This window comes from Mobula hypostoma, chromosome 1, assembly GCF_963921235.1.
Source record: "Mobula hypostoma chromosome 1, sMobHyp1.1, whole genome shotgun sequence".
Taxonomy (NCBI): domain Eukaryota; kingdom Metazoa; phylum Chordata; class Chondrichthyes; order Myliobatiformes; family Myliobatidae; genus Mobula; species Mobula hypostoma.
This window is the reverse complement of record NC_086097.1, coordinates 130,989,028-131,014,057: the sequence shown is the minus strand read 5'-3', so window position 1 is coordinate 131,014,057 and position 25,030 is coordinate 130,989,028. Positions and strand designations below refer to the sequence as shown.

Here is a 25,030-nt window from a genome sequence, read left to right as displayed (position 1 = left end):
ATAGTATGTTGCCTCCCAAATGTCAGGGTCAAGGATGTCTCAGATCATGTCCGCAACATTTTGGAGAGGGAGCAGCCAGATGTCTTGGCACGTATTGGTACTAATGACATGGGAAGGAAAAGCAATGAGTTCCTGAAAAGAGAATATAGAGAGCTAGGTAGAAAGCTAAGAAGCAGGACCTCCCGGGTAGTAATTTCTGGATTGCTGCCTGTGCCACACACCAGTGAGGGTAGAAACAGGATGATCTGGCATATAAATATGTGACTGAGAAGCTGGTGCAGGGGGCAGGGCTTCAGTTTCTTGGATCATTGGGATCTCGTCTGAGGGAGGTATGACCTGTTCAAAAGTGACAGGTTGCACCTGAACCCAAGGGAGACCAATATTATCGTGGGCAGGTTTGTTAGAGCTGTTGGGGAGAGTTTAATCTAATTTGGCAGTGGGGTGGGAACTGGAGTGAAGGGACTCAGGATAGGATGGATGGTAAAAAAAGTAAAGACAGTGTGCAGTCAGACTGTCAGGAAGGGCAGGCAGGTGATGGGACTTAGATGCAGCCAACAGGCTGAGTATCAAATCATTAGGAGTGCAAAATCAGAAAGGATAGCAAATACGATACTCAAAGTGTTGTATCTAATTGCGCGTAGTATAAGAAATAACGTGGATGATCTTGTTGCACTGTTACGGATTGCCAGGTATGATGTTGTGGCCATCACTGAATTGTGACTGAAAGATGGTTGTAGTTTGGAGTTGAATGTCCAAGGTTACAAATTATATCAGAGGGATAGGAAGGTAGGCAGAGGAGGTGGTGTGGCTCTACTGGTAAAAAATGGCACCAAATCAGTAGAAAGATGTGACATAGGATCAGAAGATGTTGAATCCTTGTGGGTTGAGTTAAGAAACTGCAAGGGTAAAAGGACATTGATGGCATTTATTTTAAGGTCTCCCAACAGTGACTGGGACAACAGATTACAGCAGGAAATAGAAAAGGTGAGTCAAAAGGACAATGTTATGGTAGTCATGGGAGATTTTAACATGCAGATTGATTGGGAAAAATCAGGTTGGTAATGGATCTCAAGAGAGTGAGTTTGTTGAATGCCTAAAAGATGGCTTTTTAGAGCAGCTTGTCGTTGAGCCTACTAGGGAATCGGCTATACTGGATTGGGTGTTATATAATGAACCGGAGGCAATTAGGGAGCTGAAGGTAAAAGAACCCATAGGAACCAGTGATCACAATATGATTGAGTTCAACTTGAAATTTGATAGGGAGAAAGTAAAGTCTGACGTAGCAGTATTTCAGTGGAGTAAGAGAAATTACAGTGGTATGAGAGAGGAGTTGGCCAAAGTAAATTGGAAGGAGCTGTTGGCGGGGATGTCAAAAGAAAGAGCATACAGTAAAGCCAAAATGACTGGGAAGATAGAGGATTGGGAAGCTTTTAAAAACCTACAGAGAGCAACTAAAAAATCATTAGAATGGAAAAGATGAAATATGAAAGCAAGCTAGCAAATATTATCAAAGTGGATAGTAAAAGTTTTTTCAAGTCTCTTAAAAATAAGAGAAATGAGAGTGGACATAGGACTGCTAGAAAATGAGGAAGGAGAAATAATAACAGGACAAGGAGATGGCTGATGAACTAAATGAGTATTTTGCATCAGTCTTCACTGTGGAAGACACTAGCAGAATGCCTGATGTAGTGCATGAAGGAAGAGAAGTGGGTGCACTTACTATTGCAAGAGAGAAGGTGCTCAAAAAGCTAAAAGACCTAAAGGTAAATATGTCACCTGGACCATATGAACTGCACCCGAGGGTTCTGAAAGAGGTAGCATTAGAGATTGTGGTGGCATGAGAAATTATCTTTCAAAAATCATTGGACTCTGACATGGTGCCAGAGGACTGGAAAATTGCAAATATTACTCCACTCTTTAAGAAAGGAGGAAGGCAGCAGAAAGGAAATTATTGACCAGTTAGCCTGACCTCAGTGGTTGGGAGTCAATTGTTAAGGATGAGGTGATGGAGTACTTAATGACACAAGACAAGATAGTACAAAGTCAGCATGGTTTCCTTCAGGGAAAATCCTGCCTGACGAAATTGTTGGAATTCGTTGAGGAGATTACAAGTACAAACGTAGAATAGATAAAGGGGATGCAGTGGATGTTGTATATTTGGGCTTTCAGAAGGCCTTTAACAAGGTGCCACACATGAGGCTGCTTACCAGGTTAAGAGCCCATGGTATTACAAGAAAGTTACTAACATGGTTAGAGCTTTGGCTAATTGGTAGGACGCAGTGAGTGAGAATAAAAGGATCCTTTTCTGGTTGGCTGCCAGTGACTAGTGGTGTTCCGCAGGGGTCGGAGTTGGGACCACTTCATTTTATGCTGTATATAAATTATTTAGATGATGGAATAGATGCCTTTGTCGCCAGGTTTGCAGATGATATGAAGGTTGGTGAAGGGGCAGGTAGTGTTGAGGAAACAGGCTGTAGAAGGATTTGGACAGATTAGGAGAATGGGCAAGAAAGTGGCAAATGAAATACACTGTTGGAAAATACATGGTCATGCACTTTGGTAGTAGAAATAAATGTGCAAACTATTTTCTAAACGGGAAGAAAATCCAAAAATCTCAGATGCAAAGGGACTTGGGAGTCCTTGGGCTCTAGGTCTGTACTTGCTGGAATTCAGAGGGATGAGGGGGGATTTCATTGAAACTTTTTGAATGTTGAAAGGCGTAGACAGAGTAGATGTGGAAAGGATGTTTCCCATGGTGGGAGAGGCTTGGACAAGAGGGCACAGCCTCAGGTCAGAGGGGCACCCTTTCAAAACAGAGATGCGGAGAAATTTCTTTAGCCAAAGGATGGTGAATTTGTGGAATTTGTTACTATATACAGCTGTGAAGGCCAGGTCGTTAGGTGTATTTAAGGCAGAGATTGATAGGTTCTTGATTGGATGTGGCATCAAAGGTTAGGGGGAGAAGGCCGGGAGCTGGGGTTGAGGGGGAGGAATAAAAGGATCAGCCATGATTGAATGGTGGAGCAGACTCAATGGGCCTAATGGCCTAATTCTGCTCCTATGTCTTATGGTCTTATAGTGTATTACAAAAATTTTCACTGTACTTCAATACCTCTGACAATATGCTAATTCACCAGTTTAATTTTTCTCATTTATCTCTATGCTGGTTGAGAGATTCAGGTTCAGTTTCTGATTGTGCTCCTGTATGATGTTCCCAATATCATTTGTCTGTGGCATCATTCCTCCATAAAGAGCTGCTGTGTTCCTCTAATTCTGGCCTCCTATTGTGGCATCCTATTCTGTATCCCTTGTTCCTAATTTGCTTCAACCAGCTATTTATCCCACTCTAAACTGACTTGGCCCTAAACTGAATTCCTCTATTTGTCCAATTGAACATAGTCCTGGAAGCCTAGCTGCAACAAAAGTTTTGTTGCATGTCACTTTCTTTTCGTAAGATTCTGAATTTTGCAGAGGTTTCAGTCCTTTAAAGTGCTTCAAAATCACAAGAAAATCTGCAGATGCTGGAAATCCAAAGTAACGCACACTTGTGCTTAGCTGTTTTAATTTGAACCTTCATAGTAGCTTTCCTGGATTTATGGATTTTTCATTTCAGTTGTCTTTATTTTTATTGTAAATCTGCAAATCCTATAAGGGTTAAGAGGGCTTTGCTTGACCATTTTAAAAATCAAATCAATTTAACATGCTAATAGCATTATTTTCATCTCATTTGCATTTTGCCATACATTTATTTGCTATCCAGTACTGAAGTATCAGAGTTATAATGCTCTGTAAAATTCAAATACTTGGGAGAGTGTCTGACTGTTCGTTGCTTAACAGCTGAGAATATATATTTAGGTGGATGGAGTTTAAAAAGGTAAATTGTACTAGAAATTCTGTTTTCTAGTATGTTTTTGCACAGCATTATCTTGGTCCTTCCGGCTTCACGGAGGAGCATCCTCAAGTTTTCTGATAAATTGGCTTTAGAAATGGGTTTGAAGTTGAGACTAGGAGTCCAGTGAAAATGAATATAGATTGAAGCATTTGAGTGGTGGCTTACAGGATTCTGTATGTTATTTGTGAACCACAGATATTTAGTGAACAAATCATTCTACTAATATGTGAATAGAATGTTGGTGACATCCAGGTTTCAATGGTTTGCTGTATAGGTTTCAAAACCAAGTACTGTAGCTTTAATGCTTTGGCTTTAAGCTGACATCACAGGCAGGCTAATTTTAGATGGTATTGCGTGTACCTAGCGACAGAGCTGTTGTCATATATTGCAGCAATAGGGTTTATGTTGGGGCCTGCTGCTATTAGCTACACTGAGAATGTAACAGAAAATTTCAATGAGAAATGCCAGTTTTCAGACTTCCACATAATGTATTCTGATGCTGCCAGGAGGCATTCCAGAATGAATGAAGGCATGTGCTTGTAAATGATTAGAATTGTTTAATTTCTGGAGTACTGTACATTCTAATTGCTGAGCAATTGCAGAAAATTTGCCTTTGTAAACAAGAGATGATTCTAGAAACTGTGCTTTCTGTTCACATCTTCACACAGAATATGATCAGTTTTCCACCTTGGCTAGTGATGTGAAGCTGAGATTGCTTTCAGTTCAGCTATTTTTCTATTATCTGACTAATTATCCTTTTATGCTCCAAACCAAAAGCAGGTTTTGGGTATATTTGCATGAAAGTCTAGCATGGATGCAAAGCATTTTTTTTCCCCTCTGAATTAGTTCTAAATTTGTATGACAACATTTGAATAAAGAGCTGCTTTTTTTTTAGGTTAAACACTTTTTTGAAATGTACGTTATACTTGCCCAAAAATTGACATTTGTGGGTAGTGAAGAAGGTTGTCAAGATTTAGCAGGATATAGGCCAGATAGAAATATGGACAGAGAAATAGGTAGAGATTAATACAGACAAATGCATGCTCTCTCAGTTCCTTAGTCTCTGCCACATCTCCTCTCAGGATGAGGTTTTTCATTCCAGAACACCTTTTTCAAAGAAAGGAGCTCCCCTTCCTCTACCGTTAACGCTGCCCTCCACCGCATCTCTTTCGTTTCCTGCATATCTGCTCTTCCCCCAACCTCCTGGCATCCTACCAGGGATAAGGTTCCTCTCTCTTCACCTACCACCCATCAGCCTCTGCGTCCAGCACATAATTCTCCGGAGCTTCTGCCATCTCGAATGGGATCCCACCACCAAACTTGTATTTCCCTCCCCCTCCCACTTTCTGCTTTCCGCAGGGATCGCTCCTTGCTTGTCCATTTGTCCCTCTCCACTGATCTTCCTCCTGGCACTTACCCTTGCAAGCAGAACAAGTGCTACATCTGCCCCTGCACCGCCTCCCTCACTACCTTACAGGGCCCCAAACAGTCCTTCCAGGTGAGGCGACACTTCACCTGTGAGTCTATGGCCCTTGTGGCTAAAGGGATCGGGGGTATGGAGGGAAGGCTGGTACGGGGTTCTGAGTTGGATGATCAGCCATGATCATACTGAATGGCGGTGCAGGCTCGAAAGGGCCGAATGGCCTACTCCTGCACCTATTTTCTATGTTTCTATCTGGTGTTCCCGGTTGTGGCCTCCTTTATATTGGTGAGCTGTGAAGTAGATTGGAAGACCGCTTTGCTGAGTCCGCCAGAAGAGGTGGGATCTCCCAGTGCCCACCCATTTTAATTCCGCTTCCCATTCCCATTCCAATATGTCATTCCATGGCCTCCCCTACTGTCATGATGAGGCCACTGTCAGGTTGCTGGAACAATACCTTGTATTCCGTCTGAGTAGCCTCCAACCTGATGGCATGAACTTCGATTTATTGAACTTCCAGTAATGCTTCCCAACAACCACCCACCCCCACCCCTTCAACATTCCCCATCCCTTTTCCCTCTCTCACCTGATCTCCTTTCCTGCCCATCACCTCCCTCTGGTGTGCCTCCCCCTTTTCTTTCTTCCATGGACTTTTGTTGGTTCCTATCAGATTCCCTCTCCACCTGCCCTGTACATCTCTTTACTTCATCCCTCCTCCTCCTCCTGGTTTCACTTATTACCTTGTGTTTCTCTCTCCCTTCCCCCACCTTTTAAATCTACTCCTCATTTTTTCTCTCCAGTCCTACTGAGGGTCTTTGAACCACAGAACCATAGAACATTACAGCACAGAAACAAGCCTTTTGGCCCTTCTTGGCTGTGCTGAACCATTTTTCTGCCTAGTCCCACTGATCTGCACCTGGACCATGTCCCTCCATACACCTCTCATCCATGTAACTGTACAAGTTCTTAAATGTTAAAAGTGAGCCCACATTTACCACTTCATCTGGCAGCTTATTCCACGCTCCCACCACTCTCTGTGTGAAGGAGCCCACCCCCCCATGTTCCCTTTAAACTTTTCCCCATTCACCATTAACTCATGTCCTCTGGGTTTTTTCTCCCTTAGCCTCAGTGGAAAAAGCCTGCTTTCATTCACTCTATCTTCATAATTTTACATACCTCTATCAAATCTCCCCTCATTCTTCGACACTCCAAGGAATAAAGCCCTAACCTATTCAACCTTTCTCTGTAACTCAGTTTCTCAAGTCCTGGCAACATCCTTGTAAATCTTCTCTGCACTCTTTTGTGTTTTGCACTCAGACGTTTTGCATGAAACGTCAACTGTACTCCCCCCCCCCCATAGATGCTGCCTGGCCTGCTGAGTTCCTTCATCATTTTGTGTGTTAAAGTGTGATATGTTGCACTTGGAGAACTTAAATATGATAGTAATGATGCACAGAGTGATCTTGGGGTGTAAGTCCATAGCGCTCTGAAAATGGCAATACAAATAGTGTAGTAAGGAAGATGTACAGCATAGTTGGCTACATCTGTTAGGACACTGAAAATAAAAACGGGGAAGTTATGTTGCAGCTGTATAAAACTTTGGCCAGGGCATATTTGGAGTGTTGTGTTTTGTTTCTGGCCACTTCATTACAACAAATGTAGGTGCTTTGGAGCCTTTAAACATATTTGTACTGCCCTTGCAATGTATTGCATACAAAGCTAGACAGGAAGTTAAGCACCATCTCAAAAATCACCTGAGCCGTAAGCTTTCATTAGGGTTTTAGTAAGAAGACTTTGTGAAACTGCAGAAAGTTAAGTAAAACACGTATTAATTGTCATATATCTGAATATACTGAATTATCAATTATTCTCACGATTAGCACGAAACAAGGTAATAAACAAATACAACATTCTTTAGCTATGCTGTGCACGAGATCGAGCTCATGGTGCAACAATAGCTTAATAGCGATGAAGGAAATATTATGTTTATCATTCAGACTGCATCTACTACATGTTTATCAATATAAAGAAAGCATAAGACTCACAGATGTTGTTTCAAGGGCAACTAGAGAGTGGATGGAGATGGATGTCTTTCTACCATATTTGCTCAAAGTTGGAATCCAACAGAACCCGCGCAAGAAATGATGTAAAAAAAAAGCTTATGAACAGGAAATCATCGTACAAAATGAACTGCATAGAAAACAAACAGCGCCTCTAGAGGCAGAACAATGTTATTTCAGTAGTATGCATGACAGGATGGTTTTCAAGACTATATATTTTTGAAATTAATAGTGGTATTGAAATGTAATTGCTATTGTACTAAATTTATCTGTCAATTTGTGCAAAGCAGACACCCACAATTTGAAGCAGAAATGAGCAGGCAATTGGGGATAAATATTGGTTAAATTCCATTAGCTGTAGGGTCTGAAATATATTGCCCAGTTTAAGATGATCAACTTTGCTGAAATAAGGCAAGTGGGTTTGTTGATAGATAGGCTACAGAGCTCAACTTCTGACTAGGAGGCTGGCACTCTACCAATTTGTGTTCAGCCTTTTTAATTTATTAAATTTACTGTCGAGAGGAATTTTGTGATAAATACTCATCATCTTCTCAGTTGATTATTTTCTTGATATTGGTTTTCATGTACAGTACTTGATACAGATCATATCATATTGCCTATTGTAATTAAAATGAGGATTCCATGAGGTGTAATTTGCTGTTTTAGTACATTAGAACTCTAGTTTTCTCCACTGATGTTTATAGTGACTATATGTATTCTGTGTCTAAATTGTGCTATATCCAAGGTTATTGTATATCAAAAGAACATTAAAGTAATGGGTTGCAGTCCCACAAAAACTATTCTCAGGCATGCTTCATTGAGCAATTAGAACCTAATACACTGAGGCTGTGTCAGACGTAAAGAATTAATGACCTTATTCTTTATCTACAATGAAAAAATTAAAGATACAGATGACAGAGCATTTAGTGACCTTTATGGTACTTTTTTTTTGTAGTGTGTAATTGTTGCATTTCCTCTGTGCTTGAAGGAAACGAGCTTTTGCCATGCCGCAAAAAAAGTGCCAAAGTCCTGATTTTTAAAGATATCTTTGAATATTAAGGTTATATGCCTTTTTATTATAACTGCAAGCAAGTTATTTTTTCATGCTTTATATTAAAAATTTCTTTCTTTCTTGAGTTAAATGTTGATATATGCTATTTATCTGACAATAGATGAAGTAAGAATGACAATATTTTAGAATGGATGCTTCACTTACAATTGGTTTCTGCAGTAGTGACCAATGAGGATTATTATAGTGGATCATTATTTTGGGAATTCGCTGTTTGTAGTAATATGTGGGAGTGAATGAAAATTTTGTAAAGTGTCTAATTTTTAAAAAGTGATAGTAAAACAGGATGCAAAAAATGTAATGGGAAAATTTGATAATTTAGAAAATGAGGGGAATTAAAAATTCAGTAAGAGCATGTGCAAGAGTAATTTTATGTCCACAATTTCAATCATCTTATAATTGCATGTTACTGGGAAAATTGGTGTGTCAGACAAGTAAATGACAGAATCAGCTGATTAATTAGGACCTCAATGTCTGGGAGAGGTTGTTGGTTCATCATTGAAACTTGAGGGAGAGTTTAGTTTGTAAAAAGGTCGCCAGTCTTTTGAATCCTCTTTTCCAATAGATGTATCAAACTTGATATCTCTTCCATAAGTTCATGGTGACTCTACCCAATCATACTAATATCTTCAAAATGCCTAGTTACTTCTTTCTCATTAAGAATTCCAGTATTTTCTTTATCAGTGGTGTTGAACTGCTTGATACTGCAGTGTCTATCATGTTTGCATTAGACTGGAGAGAAGAGCATAATTGTATTTATTAGTTTACGTTGCAATCTGTATCTATTTTATTGTTTCACCTCAGTGGTTAACTTGAAACTTTAAATATGAGCCTTGTGGTTGACAGTAGACATGAAGGAATTACAGCACTCTTTGCTGTATATGGTAGGAAAGTCAGAGAATATTGAAAACCTTTGATAAAATGGAATGGCTCACATTTCCCCTCAAATTAGAACTAAAGATAAAATCCCTATGTGTAATAATAGATTCTGTTTTTAGTGTGGACTTCGACTGACTTGACCACCTTTAATATCACTGTTGGAATTGATGAGGACTTGCATGTTTGTTTATTTATTCACTTATCTATTTATATATACAGAGTGCATCACCACCACCCCTCCCAAAAAAAAAACAAACCCGATTTAACCCTAACCTAATTGTGAAATAATTTACAATGACCAATTGACCTACCCAGTATGTCTTTGGACTGTGGGAGGAAACTGAAGGACCCTGAGAAAACTCGAGCATTTCAGGGGGCGAACATAATGACTCCTTACAGAGGACACCAGGATTGAATTCCAGTGCCCGAAGCTGTAACAGCGTCACACTAGCCACTCTGTTACTGGGACCTCTATGACCATGTTAATAGTCTTATGCTCTTCTGTTAATGTTGGAAACTTCACTGATCTAACATCTATCTACTGTGTGTTGCCAGCGTCTAACTGTTTTGCTCAGCAAAATTAATCCATTGGACTTTATAGGTGTATATGGTGAAGTCGATCAGTAGCATGAAAAAATGCAATAATTTTGGAATCTACTATGTCCAGGGGCTGTATTTTCACGCAGAATCAAATGCTTGTTATATTTCAGGCAATGTATTGCTGTTTGGCAGATCAAGAGAACCTGTGACAGAATTGTATACTACAAGAATTTAATTTAACTTTATGACAATGTATACAACAGAGGTGTAATAACAGAAAATGCTGGAATCAGTAGCAATACATACAAAATGCTGGAAGAACTCAGCAAGTCAGGCAGCATCTATGGAGGGGAATAAACAGTTGACATTTAGGCCAAGACCCTTTGTCAGAACTTGGAAGGAAGAAGCAGAAGCCAGAATAAGAAAGTGAGGTGAGTGGAAGGAGTACAAGCTGGCAGATGATAGGTGAGACGAGCTGAGGGAGTGTGGGTTGATGAACTATGAAGCTGGGAGGTGAGAGAGACTTAATACCCCTCTCTCTAATTGGGCCTTGAACTTCTTGACAGAAGGACCCCAGTCAATCTGAGTTGGCAGCAACATCTCAAATTCCATCACGTTGAGCACTGGTGCTCCCCCAGGACTTCGTGCTCAGCCCACTGCTGTTCTTGGAAAAATTCGTAAGGTGTATGATAGATAAATCCCAAAGCTGTCATATTCTAAAGGCAAGATGACACAACTGTGGCTGACAAGGGCAGTTAAAACTAACTTAAAAGCAAAAGCAAGGCCATATAATAGAGCAAAAATTAGTGAGAATTTAGAGAATTGAGAAGCTTTTAAAAACCAACAGAAGGCAACTAAAAAAGCCATAAGGAGAGAAAAGATGAAATATGAAGGTAAGCTAGCCAAGAATATCAAAAAGGATTTTACCAAAAGTTTTTTTCAGATAAACAGTAAAAGAGAGACGAGAATAGATATTGCATCGCTGGAAAATTATGCTGGAAAGGTAGTAATCGGGGACAAGGACATGGTAGACGAACTGAATAAGTATTTCGCATCTGTCTTCACTGTAAAAGACACTGGCTGTATGCCGGAAGTTCAAGAGTGTTGGAGGCAGAAGTGAGTGCAGTTGCCATTACTAGGGAGAAGGTTCTTGGGAAACTGAAAGATCACCTGAACCAGATGGCGTACACTCCAGGGTTCTGAAAGAGGTGGCTGTAGAGATTCTAGCATGGTTCTGGTGGACTGGAAAATTGCAAATGTCACTCCACTCTTCAAGAAGGGAGGGAGGCAGAAGAAATGAAATTATAGACCAGTTTGCCTAACCTCAGTGGTTGAGAAGATGTTGGAGTTGATTGTTAAAGATGAGGTCTTGGGCTACTTAGAAACATATAATAAAATGGGACAAACTCATCATGGTTTCCTTGAAGGAAAACCTTGCCTTTGAAATCTTTTGGAATTCTTTGAGAAAATACCAGCAAGATAGGCAAAGGAGAATTGGTGGATTTTCAGAAGGCTTTTGACAAGTTGCCACACGAGGTGGTTAGCAAGTTAAGAACCCATGGTATTACAGGAAAGATATGAGTATGGATAGAGCATTGGCTGATTGGCAGGAGGCAAAGAGTGGGAAGAAAAGGAGCCTTTTCTGAATTGGCTGCCAGTGACTAGTGGTGTTCTGCAGGGGTTGGTGTGGGGACTGCTTTTTTATGTTGTATGTCAAAGGTTTGGATGATGGCCAAGTTTGCAGATGATACGAAGACGGGTGGAGCAGCAGGTAGTGTTGAGGGTTCTAGGTGGCTGCAGAAGGACTTGGATTAAGAGAAAGGGGAAAAAAGTGGCAGATGAAATAGTGTCGGGAAGTGTTTGGTCATGTACTTGGGTAGAAGGAATAAAAGCGTAGACTTTTCTAAATGGAGAAAATTCAAAAATCTGAGGGGCAACTTGAATAGACTTTATTACTTACATCCTTCATATACATGAGTAAAAATCTTTGTCTCTGTCTAAATATGCAATGTACAATTTATAGAAATCTGTAATAAATAGTATGTACAACAGGGCAGTCAATATAACAAATACAATTTTATCAGTGTGAATTAATCAGTGTAACTTGTAAGTTGAGTTGCTGATGAGGAAAGCAAATGCAATGTTAGCATTCAGGCAGTATTGCAGGGTGGCATGGTAGCATAGTGATTAGCACAACACTTTGGAGTACCAGTGACCCAAGTTCAATTCCCGCTGCTGCCTGTAAGGAATTTGTATGTTCTCCCTGTGACTGCGTTGATTTTCTCCGGGTGCTCTTGTTTCCTCCCACAATCCAAAGACCTACTGGTTAGTAGGTTAATTGGCTGTTGTAAATTGTCCCATGGTTAGGCAGGGATTAAATTGGGTGATTGTTGGGTTGTGTGGCTCAAAGGGCTGAAAGGGCTGTATCTCAATAAATGAATAAAAAAATTCATTTCGAGAGGACTAGAATATAAAAACAAGATGTAATGTTGAGGCTTTATAAGGCACTGGTGAGGCCTCACTTGCAGTTTTGTGAGTAGTTTTGGGCTCCTTATCTAAGAAAGAATGTGCTGACATCGGAGAGGGTTCCAAGGGGTTTCACAAAAATAATTCTGGGATTGAAAGGTTTATCATATGAGGAGTGTTTTAATAGCTCTGGGTTTGTACTCACTGGACTTCAGGAAATCAAGGGGAAGTGGGGTAGAACCTCATTGAAATCTATTGATTGTTTAAAGGCCTAGAGTGGATGTGGAGAAAATATTTCTCATAGTGGTGGAGTGTAGGACCAGAGGGTACAACCTCAGAATCCATGTAGAACGGAGATGAGGAATTTCTTTAGCCAGTGGGTGGCAAATCTGTGGAATTTGTTGCCACAGGCCGCTGTGGAGGCCAAGTCATTGAGTGTAGTTTAGGTGATGGTTGATAGATTCTTGATAAGTTAGGGCATGAAAGGTTACAGGGAGAAGGCAGGAGATTGAGGTTGAGAGGGAAATAGATCAGCCATGATTAAATGGCAGAGTAGACTCAGTGGGGTGAATGGCCTAATTCTGCTCCAATGTCTTATGGCTCTGCCATGAAGAGAACGAAGAGCACAAAGCTTATTGGTATGCACATAACAGGCAATTTAACCTGAGTCCATAACATCACCTCACTAGTCAAGAAAACAAAACAAAACATCATTCTACACTTTCTGAGCAGATGGAGGCAGGTAACAACTTTCTCCCTCAGTCTGTGAGATTAGTGAATACTCTGCCACCACTGAGGTTTCATCATTAGGACAGTGAGCTTACTGTTACTGTACTGCTTGTTTACAGTTTACCTGTGCTGCGTACTACATGTATTTTGAAGTGTATTTTATTATTTATGGTCATATTTTGTTTTATGTTCTGTGTGTGATATCCGTGGGTGCACTGTGGCCTGGAGGAATAAGTTATGTTCATTTAGTTGTATGTTGGTACAGTCAGATGATAATAAACTTAAAGGGCTGAGGGAGAAACAATCTAATTGGAGATGACAGTGGGCCATGAAAGTAAAGGAAAGACGGGGGAGCGGAGGCAGGCATAAAAATGTTTATAACTTCTCTTGGGGAAGTTAGAGAGGCCCTCTTTTGCTGCTTCCTCTTTGTCATACTTATGTTTCAGCAATTTCTCCCCATCTGTCCTTTGTTTTTTGTCATATCCTCCATCTTTTTTTGGTGACACAGGTTAAGCTGGTGATGGGGGAAGACGAATGGAATGCTGGATTTTACTTCAAGGGGCTGGACTATAAAAGTGGGGAATTCTTGCTACAGTTGTATCATGTCTAGAGTATGGAACTGTTTTGGTCTGCTTTAAGGGGTGAGATGTTACATTTGGAGGTTCAGAAAGGTTCACTTGGATGATTCTGGGTATGAAAGGACTTTCATATGAGGAAGGATCAAACAGGTTTGGTTTGTACTCAGGAGCACAGAGGAATGGGAGGCAATCTAAATAAAGCAAAAGGTATGGACCTTTACTGGGTAAATACTGGGAGGGCACATCCTCTCATGAAACAACTTATGATTGGACAACATAGTCTAAGAATAAGGGCAAAGCACACAGACGAAGATGAGGTACTATTTTTCTCCAAGGCTTGCAACTATTTGGAATTTCTGGGCTAGAAAGCTTGAAAGGTTAAATCCATGAAAATATTAAAAGCTGAATTGCATTTTTAATTGGGAAAGGAATCAAAGTTTATGTGAAGAGGACTAGAAGGTGAACAAAAAGTCAGATTGGCAGTGTTCTTATTGAATGGCAGGGCAGGCATGAAGGGCCATTTTCTTGCTGCAATTTCTTATTGTCTTATGGGGTTGAAGCTCTTGCTTCCAAACGTCTATTCTGTTGAGATGTTTTTCAGATGTTAACCAAAATGAAGGACTGGTTAACATTGTGCTTGAAACTATACAAGGAAAATAAAATCAGTTTGATTTTAATTTTTCCAAGTGCTTTCAGTGAGCTGTATCCCCTACTTATTATTATATTCTGGTAGGAAACAATTGTGTTCATGAAATTGTAAGGGATCAGAATTTGTATACAAAATTAACCACAGCCATTATGGTTGTTCATAAGTGATAATTTAGCACTTCTATTTTGATGGTTTAAGAACTTCTCCCAGGAGGTTCCAAGTTTATGGAGAATAGAATGATTGGACAATGTGCAATAACATGCTTATTGATACGTTTACAGCAATGCTTAGCTCTTTCTCTTTTGGTTTTTATCGATTCGTGAAAATTGCAGGCGGTATAAAATATCTGGAAAGTAAGTAGATATTTTTGAGAACTTGGAGCATAAATCATTGGAGTGTAGGACATTCCTATGAAGCCGCCTGTGCCTGCTTCACCATTCACGGCTGATCTTTCTCCTAAGTGCCATTTTATTGCACTATCCATGTAGCTAGTTGTAGGTGTTTAATCAAGAATTTAATAAATTCACCATGAAAGCAAATCTATTGGAATTTACTTTTGATCACTGGAAAAGTAGTTGAACACTTAGGTTCTTGTATCTTTCAGTTGCTGTGACTGGCTTGCCAACATCTGTCAGAGAAAGCAACAGTTTAAAGCTCGCACAGTATGGCTGGGACATCCAGAGAAGTGCGAGGAAAAATATCCAAGGAATGCAATTAAAAACCAGAAGTACAACCTCTTTACATTTGTACCTGGGGTGAGTAAATGCATATTTTTAAAATTTCCCCTCTATAGGATTATAGTAGTTGTGATGCAGAATTGGGGATTTCAATTCATTTGTTCTGTGTGCCAATATTTACCTTCAATTTGATTCTTTAGTAATTACTATTACCTGACCAGAAGAAAAACTTGACCTATGTAATGTTCTATCAAGCTGAAAAAACATAATATGTTCAATAATATCCACCAAATCAATTTCTAAAGGACTGAACTATGTTGAACCCTTGTTTTCCAATGCAGATATATAATGTTGCTGGGTCTCTAGATCCCAGAGTTGTTGGTCAAGATGAAACAAGACCTTAGCAGCAGATAACCCAAAGGTGATATAGTTCTATGGCCCTAATTTCTTAACAGGTTCTCGCTCAACCCACAGATAGAGAGAGGAATTTCCCATTTAATTTTTTTTAAATGTCTGAGACATTAAAAATCAACTTCAATAGCTATTTTTAAATCAAATTAAGTTCCTTAAAACCATATCAAATGAATCTGATCTCCTGCCCTTTAAAGATAGATGGGGAAATGATTTCCTTTCATATTAGTGAATCCCTACAAGGCTAGACTTGAGGAGTCCTGCAGTGGAACATGTTGACAGATAGTGGCATTAGCTAACCAATAAGTCCTGTACAAGTAGTGGATTCTTGCCAAGTTTCAGTCTTTGGCACAATTGGCTGAAGACCAAAGGCTCTTGTTGATAGTATGATTTAGCTCAAAATTACTTATTTTTCCTAGTCCTGTATATCGATTGTGTGAGTACTTTTCTTGGCAAATGCAGTCTATCTTATTTAGAAGTGTATTAAGTATTTTTAAATGATTGTAATGAAAAATAAAGTTCAGGTTGCTTCATGGGATCTTGACAAATCACTTAACATCATATTTGTGTTGACATCTTCAGGGATAAGCTAAGAACCTTGTACTATAGTGAATATTCCAGGCTGATTTGACAGTGACTGAATTTAAGCAAGCAATTAAATGCTTACTGGTGCTTCCTTGTCATTGTCAGCATATGACAAATAAATGAAAATTCCCTGTTACGGGAGATTCCTAAATTTACAAGTCACAGAATGCTATTGATAGAACAAATAGTTGAAAAGTAGTTTCTCCTTTTATTACAAGTAACAGTCAATTTTGATTTCTCATAGCAAAACAGGGGTTCAAATGTCGGTGAACTTTATTATTGAAGTACATATATATAACAGTATATGACCCCGACATTAATTTTCTTGTGGGTATACTCAATAAATCTATAGAATAATAACTGTAACAGAAGCAATGTAAGACCACCCAACTAGGGGTTCAGTCAGAGTGCAGAATGCAACAAACTGTGTAAATACAAAAGAGGAAATAGTAATAAACAAGCAATAATATCAAGAACATAAGATAAAACGTCCTTGAAAGTAGTCCATTGGTTGTGGGAGCATTTCAATGATGGGATAAGTGAATTTGAGTGAAATTATCCCCTATTGGTTCAAGGGTCTGATGGTTGAAGGGTACGAACTGTTCCTGAATCTGGTAGTGTGAGTCCTGAGGTTCCTGCACCATCTTCCTGATGGCAGAGTGAGAAGAGAGCATGTCTTGGGTCGTGGGGGTCTCCGATGGATGCTGCTTTCCTGTGCCAGTGTTTCATGTCCATGTGCTCAATGGTTTGGAGAGGTTTACCTGTAATGGACTGTGACGTATCCACTACTTATTGTAGGATTTCCCGTACAAGGACGTTGGTGTTTCCATACCAGGGTCCTTGTTGCAGCCAGTTAATATACTTTACACTACACAGCTATAGAAGTTTCTCAAAGTTATAGATGTCATGCTGAATCTCTGCAAACTCTTAAGCAAGTAGAGGTGCTGCTGCTGTTTTTTCTTTATAATTGCACATGTGTGCTGGGCTCAGGACAGGTCCTCTGAAATAATAACACCTACAGTATTTGCTAACCCTCTCCACCTCTGATCCTCTGATGAGGGCCGGCTCATGGACCTGATTTCCTTCTGAAGGCTATAATCAGCTCCTCGGCCTTGCTGACATTGAGTAAGATTGTTGTTATTATGACACCACTCAGAAAGAGTTTCAATCTCTCCTATATACTAATTCATCACCACCTTTGATTGGCCTATGGCAGTGGTGCTGTCACTAAACTTGAATATGACATTGGATCTGTGCTTGGCCACACAGTCATAAGAATAAAGCAAATGGAGCAGCGGGCTAAGCACGCAGCCTTGTGGTGCACCTGTGGTGATGGACATTGTGGAGGAGATGCTGCCAATCCAGACTTACTGGGGGCTGCAAGTGAGAACATCCATGATCCAATTGCACAAGGAGGAATTTAGGCCAAGGTCTTGGAGCTTATTGATTAGTTTTGAGAGGATGAGCTGTAGTTGATAGAGAGCATTCTGATCTATGCATCTTTGCTGTCCAGTTGTTCCAGGCTTTAGCGAAGAGCCAATGGTATCTGCTATAGACCTATTACTCCGGCAGGTAATTGGAGCGGATATAATTTGCTTCTCAGGCAGGTTGATATGTACCAACCTCTCAAATACTTAATTACTGTGGATGTAATTGCTACTGGGAGATTGTCATTGAGGCAGGTCACTGTGCTCTTGGGCGCTGGTATAATTGAAGCCTGTGTGGAATCCCCACACTGCTGAAGTGAGAGGTTGAAGATCTCAGTGAAACCACCGGCCAGTTAATCAGCACAGGTCTTTAGTACTTGGCCAGCTACTCCATCTGTTTTGGATGCTTTTTGTGTGTTCACCCACTTGAAGGCTGCTGGCATGTCAGCTTCAGAGACTGAAATCTTCGGAGTTCTTGATAGTTCCTCTGTGTTTTGATGATCAAAGAGCATAGAACGCATTGAACTCATCTGGAAGTGAAGCCCTGCTGTCTCCTGTGTTACTTAATTTAATTTTATAGGTGGTGATAGTATTCAAGCCCTGCCATAACTGTTGAGCATCCTTCATTGATAACCAGGCAAATCACTTGAGGGTGTGGTATGATTCTGAGGTTGAGGGACAAAATCCTTAACCTGCAATGATGATTTTAATGTAATTTTATTGCAAAACAAAATTTAATATGTTTTCCATTGAAGCTGGCCTGATGGCAGTCCAACTGTTTCCATGCTTACTCATTGTTACATTGAACTCTATACAAGGTATTGCATCAAAATTGGCTATTTTGTGCAGGTAGTAAATATGTGAATGTTTCACAAGTCTCTCTCCTGCCATTCCTCAATAGGTTCAGCAGAAGGCCTTCCGCATCATTAATATATAATAACCATTCTTTCCTTAGCCACACCACATGATAACAAATTTTCATGTTATCTTTTAGCCCTGAGTTTAAAAAAAAGCTCCTTTTGAATTTCCTGCTGTATTTATTAGCATTATTTTTAACCACTTTGAACACCTGGATCGCTCATGTTATCAAACCTTTTCATAAACTTAGCATATCAGGTTAACCAAGACACAATCTCAGGCTGCAGTGGAGGAGGCACTCATTTCTTGTCTGTCACGTCAATGCAAGAACAGTCCAGCAAATGTTATTCCCCAATCTTCCTCTTGTATCCCTGCATTTTTTTGTTTTCCTTCGGGATCGTTTCCATTTCCCAGATAGTTCAGTCTTTCCTACTGGATATAACCTTTCAGCTGCATAGCCATTGTGAGCTTCCTGCTTTTAGCTAGGAAGTGCTGTTAGCATCTAGAACAGGCATTAAAGCAGTAAGTTTGGAAATGAATTTAGAAGAAAAACCCGGCTGTGTGCAGATTTTTGATGAGTATTGGTATAGGATGTAGCACAAGCACACATTTAAGTTGTCGGCAAAGTTGAAAAAATAATTGCATGCTTTTATAGGGGGAGCGTCTCTGAAACATCAGGGAAACAATGGCAGCTTTTTGAGATTATCTCTGAAAATTATACTACCAACCTAAAAGAGCATAGTACCTGTTAGGATGAAATTGTAGTTAAAACTGAAAAGCCTGCACATGTAGCCATATCAGTTTATTGTATTCATTTAAATTTTACTTTATTTTCACTAAAACAATAGAAACTGCTGTTGCAAAAGAAATCAGTTAGAATAGGAACTCAGTGGGGCAGGTGGTGGGAGTTCTTGCAGCATCTGTGGAGGAGAATAGTGTCAACATTTTGGGACGGTATCCTTTATCTGAATGAAATGAAGTGTTCGAACTTGAAACATTGACTTTTTCCTTTCACAGATGCTGCTTGACTCCCTGAGTTCCTCCAGTAGCTTAATTTTTATACCCCATATTCTAGCATGTGCAGTCTCTTGTGTCACTAGAAAATACTATTCCTTAATGCCATACATAACGGAAGTACAGCCAACAGCTTACATCCATCAGTGGATCAGATACAGTATAAAAGAGGAAGGACTGCATTCTGTGAAATGCATTACTTTTATTATAACTTGACCAATATTCTTTTAAGCAATAGCTAGATTGATGTTGATTCAAATGAGCACAAATTATTTCATATGGTCAATGACTAAAGACAAATTGCCAATATTTCAGTAGTCTGTTATGGCCGAGTTTTGTTTGTCTGGATCCAGAGCTTTGGATCATTTTCCACTGAATAGATCTCCTCAGCTTTACATATCATTCCTTACAACAATTGATAAGTTATTAACCTTAAACAGTGAGCCAGAGTCTTCTGGGGAAATTAATAAGATGTTAGTGATATTCATTTATTAATGTGTCAGTGACCAGCAAATTCTTTGAATAAACAAAGAATCTGCTGGAAGAACTCAGTGGTTCAAGCAGTGTCTATAGGAGGAAAAGATCAGTTGACATTTTGGTTTGAAACTATCGGGACACCTTTGGGTGAAGGCTTTTTTCCTTGAGTGGTGAATCATCAGGATTTGGTCAATTTGTGCCCCTTCACACACCTAGCATCTCACTGTCTAGCTTGTTAATTTTGGAGAACTTTCTGGAATTAAACATTATTTGCCTTTAATTTTGCTGCATGAGTCTTAATTATAACACATACCTTTGCAGTGATATAATAATTATTAAAGACATAGCAAACAACTGTGACTTTATTGTCCATTCGTCACTCCGTATTGATCTCCCTCCTGACATTTTTCCCTGCAAGCATGACGTGCCACACCTGCTCCACACACCTTCGTCAGGGCCCCAAATAGTCCTCCCAGATGAGATGACACTTCACCTGCGAGTCTGTCGGGGTCATCCATTGTATCCAGCACTCCAGGTGTGGCCTCTGCATCAATGAGACACCATATAGATGGGAGGTGTGCTTCGTTGAGTACCTTTGCTCAGTCTGCCACAAAAGGCAAGATCTCCTGGTGGCCACCCATTTCAATTTGACTTCCCGTTCCCAATCTGACTGTCTGTTCTCTACTGTCGTGAGGAACAACAAACTCATGTTCTGTCTGGGTAGCCTCCAATTTGGAGGCATAAGCATGTACTTCTCCCAGCTTCCAGTAATTTCCCCTTCTCTCCTCTCTTTTTCCGTTCCCCATTCTGGTTACCCTCTCACCCTTTCTCTTCTCACTTGCCCAACACCTCCCACTGATACCCTTCTTCCCTTTCTTCCGTGGTCCACGGTCAATTCTTAAAATCATTCTTTTTTACCCATCATGTCCCAGCTCCTAATTTCATTCACCCCCGCCTACCCTCCTTCCTCCTAAGCTGGTTTCACCTATTACCTGCCAACTTGTACTGCTTCCCCTCCCTTCATCTTCTTTTTCTGGCTTCTACCCCCTTTCTTTCCAGCTCTGATGAAGGGCCTCGGCCTGAGACACCGTAAGTTTATTCTCTGTTTATTTCTGAACATTCTCCCTATGACTTCTCAGCATTTCTTTTAACAAAGCATTCATAACTCTGCCGGTTGAAGAGCCTGGTATGTTAATATGAAAAGAAATTGAGGTCTAATTCTGATAATGTTATTTTTCAGGTATTATATCAACAATTCAAGTTTTTCTTGAATCTTTATTTTCTGGTGGTATCATGTTCACAGTTTGTCCCATCATTGAAGATTGGCTACCTGTATACATACTGGGCTCCTTTGGTAAGTAAAATTTATATCTACCCTTCTGGAATGTTTTAAGATGTTACCCTTTTGTATATAAAAGAAAATTTTTTAAATTAAATTTGTTTGTAGAACTGGTAGTTTTCAATTGCTTTTAATGGGTAAAGAAATTTTGCACATTTTAAGAACATTTTAGCATATCCCATATAAACAATTTGATGTGAAGGCAATCAGAAATGTGAGGGAACTACTGTCTTAAACAGTACATAGTTTTGGCTATTTTTTCACAATATGTGATGAGATTTAAACTTATCGTGGAATATATTTTGCAAGCAAGCTTAAATCTAGATTCAATACTATTAATGTTTGTACATTGAACAACCTTCAATAAAATGTTCAGTAGTGCAGAAGTTCAGTAGTCATCAAATATCCTGTTTGCACTGAAGAGCAAATTTGGTTTGGATTACATTGATTCAGACCAAATTTAATCTCACTTGTATTTAAATTATATACTTGCCTTGTCTGAATGCGTGCTAAATACTACCAGATATAGTTATGTTAAGAGCTAAAGGAGTATGAGTACTGTGAAAGAAAAGACGTACATTTTTCAAGTCATTAGCTATTTACAAGTATGAAGAGAAATACATAGCTGACTTTGAAACTACACATCAATACCATATTTTTTTAAACATTTTTCATTTGGACTGTTGGGGAAAAATTGTATTGGAGAAATTTAATAGTATAATACCATAGTAATAGAACACTCTTTGGGCAGAGTTCAAATCAATTATTATACTAATCTTCAATTGTCGAGGAAAGCAGATCCTTGCCTGTAGACTAACTAGTTTATTGTAGTGAGAAAAAGCTTACATGTATATCCTTTCATTCAAAACTCCAGAAATTGACCTTTAACACAGTCAAGAAGATTACATTATGTAACGTCTTGTGTTTAAATGATGTACAGAGTATTCAGCTGAAAGGGGCATTTGAAAGTTTATGACCATTTCAAAAATCTTAAAATTAATTTCTTTGGCTCAGCTGCTTCCTCTGAAAAGTTGTATGCTTACTAATCCAAGAGCATATTCCTTTTAATCGGAGCCTTTAGGGGGGAATGTTGTGGCTATCTTCTTTTAAAAAGTGCTTTTACCTTTTTGGCATTTCTCACCAAATGAAGACCAATATGCCAATATGCCCCCCCCCCCCAACCCCTGTTCGGTAGGTCATGTTTTTAAGAGCAGGAAGTCTTACCTACTCTTGCTCCAGGCCCATTGCAGTAAGATTGACTCTTAACCACCACCTGAAACTGCAACTCATTTCAAGGGCAATCAGAATAATGTTGACACAGAGTAACAACTAAATCCAGCAATCAGTGTATGGACCACAAGCTAGCTGTCTATAGTTGAAGCAAACAGTTATAGCTTGGCAAGAGTCTGTGGCAGAGAGATAGAAATTTGTGGTATTTGCATTGTATTGCATTTACTCAGAGACTTGTAATCCATTGATGCAGATTGACAGCCCAAAGAAGAGTTGGAATCCCTCCACACTAACATTATTGAATATGTGCTTTCATTGATTAATGTCCTGTTGCAACAGTGTTCATGGGGTCTTTGATGGTCTACTCTTGGAAATCAGAATCAGGTTTAATATCACCAGCATGTGTTGTGAAATTTGTTAACTTTGCAGCAGCAGTACACTGCAATACATGATAAATATAGAAAAAATACTGAATTACAGTAAATGTATATGTATATTAAATCATGAAGTTAAAATAAGTAGTGAAAAACAGAAATAAATAAAAAGTACTGAGATAGTGTTCATGGGTTCAATATCCATTAAGAAATCAGATGGCAGTGGGGCAGAAGCTGTTCCTGGATTGCTGAGTGTGTGCCTTCAGGCTTCTGTACCTTCTTCCTGATGGTAACAGTGAGAAGGGAACATGTCCTGGGTGATGGGGATCCTTAATAACGTACGGTGCCTTTCTAAGGCACTGCTTCTTGATGATGTCTTGGATACCATGGAGGCTGGTACCCATGATGAAACTGATTAATTTTTACAATTTTCTACAACTTCCTTCAATTCTGTACAGTAGCTTCACCCCTCCAATACCTGATGGTGATGCAGCCAATCAGAATGCTCTTCATGGTATATCTGTATAAGTTTTTGAGCGTTTTATGTGACAAACCAGATCCTTTCAAACTCCTAATGAAATATAGCTGCTGTCTTGCCTTCTTTATAACTGCATCAATATGTTGTGTCCAGGTTAGGTCCTTGGAGGTATTGACAACCAGGAACTTAAAATTGCTCACTCTCTCCACTTTTGATCCCTTTGAGCAGGGGTCCCCAACCTTTTGCGCACCGCGGACCGGTTTAATATTTGACAATATTCTTGCGGACCGGCCGACGGGGGTGGGGGTGGGGTGTTGAAGTTCAACAGTGCGTGACAGGGAATGAGGAAAGGTGCAATTGACTCATATCGTTTCATATCGCCAAATCATATAGTTTTCACGCGGCTGGTAGCAAATGCTCGTGACGCGATGGTTGGGGACCACTGCCTTTGAGGATTGGTTTGTGTTCCCTTGTTCTACCCTCTCTGAAGTCCACAATCAGCTTTTTGGTCTTGCATTGAGTGCAGGGGTTTTGCTATGATATCACTCAACTAGCTGGTATGTCTTGCTCACGTACACCCTCTCGTCACAATCTGAGATTCTGCCAACAGTGGTTGTATCATCAGCAAATTTATAGATGGTATTTGAGCTCCGCTTAGCCACACAGTCATGGGTCTAGAGAGGGTAGAGCAGTGGGCTAAGCACACATCCCTGAGGTGCACCAGTGTTGATTGTTAGCGAGGTGAAAATAGTGCTCTATCCTGGATTTTTTTTCAAAGTTCAAATGTTCAAAGTATTTATACTGCATACAACCCTGAGATTTGTCTCCTTACAGGCAGCCACAAAACAAAGAAACCCAACAGAAACCATTAAAAAGTACCATCAAATACTCAGTGTGCAGAAAAAAAATCTAATCATGCAAACAGTAAAAGCAATCAAATAAAATTCAGAACTGAAGTTAATGAGTCCGCAGCCACAATTCCAGGCACAGCCAATTCAGTACCCTTGTACTTGCAGGCCACAACCTCAGTTCAGCACAGAGACGTGTAAACCTCATGAGCAGACAGCTGAACCCTCTCCTCAGTTCCCGACACTCTGAGCTTTTCAGTCTGGCCCAGTGCTTAAATCAACCTAACAGTGTGTTGTTCCTCTCTCTTGGACTCCTACCCAGGCCCTGCCACTTGGATATGATCTAGGGCCTGGGACCTGCTGCCTTGATTTGGCCTTACCCGAGTTTCCAATCTGGCTTAGTGGTTAAATCTGTCAAAGATTGGCTTGTACCTCACTCTTGGGCCTGGGCTCCACCACCTCGACTCTACCTTACCTTAGTTCTACTGCTTCAAATTGGCTCCAAGTCCCCTTCAGCGATAGCCAAGCATTAGTTTATTCCCTGCTTTCAGGCCTGGGCCCTGGCCCTACCCCCTAACTTGGTGTGTATACACCATGCCACAATAGTCTTGCACTTCTGAGACTTCAGTTCATGCCGCAAAAATGCCAGGTCACACAGGTGGTTCAAAAGCTCAACTCTGAAAGTGAAGCTACAGCCTATTGATTGTGGTGAGCATTTACCAGGAAAAAGTGTAATTAATAAAGTAGGTAGTTTTGTTTGCTGCCAGCAAGTTGTCGCTGTGTTTCACCAGCGCCAGTTTAAACCGGAATGAAATTCAAAATGAAAGCAATGTATTTGTAAATGCTCCCTGTATTGCAGCATTTGTGGATAGGGGTAAAGTGTCAATAATAACTCTCTGCAAAGGCTGTTCGATCTGCTGAGAATTTCCAGCGTTTTGATTTTTATTTCACAACTCACAGTTATGTGTGATGTTTAAATTCAGAAGACTTAAGGTCGTGATGCTAGTTATTCGCTGGATGCAGTTGGTTT

At 39.9% G+C, this 25,030-nt stretch overlaps 1 protein-coding gene across 1 annotated transcript in view; it reads left to right on the top strand.

Annotated features, from left to right (window-relative positions):
• The window catches only part of atp9b (ATPase phospholipid transporting 9B), a 387,648-nt gene that overhangs the window by 88,151 nt on the left and 274,467 nt on the right, over positions 1-25,030 (top strand). The window contains exons 3-4 of the mRNA XM_063055727.1: positions 14,887-15,037; positions 20,972-21,085. Coding sequence (XP_062911797.1) covers positions 14,887-15,037; positions 20,972-21,085 — 265 coding nt within the window. The remainder of the gene's footprint in view (positions 1-14,886; positions 15,038-20,971; positions 21,086-25,030) is intronic.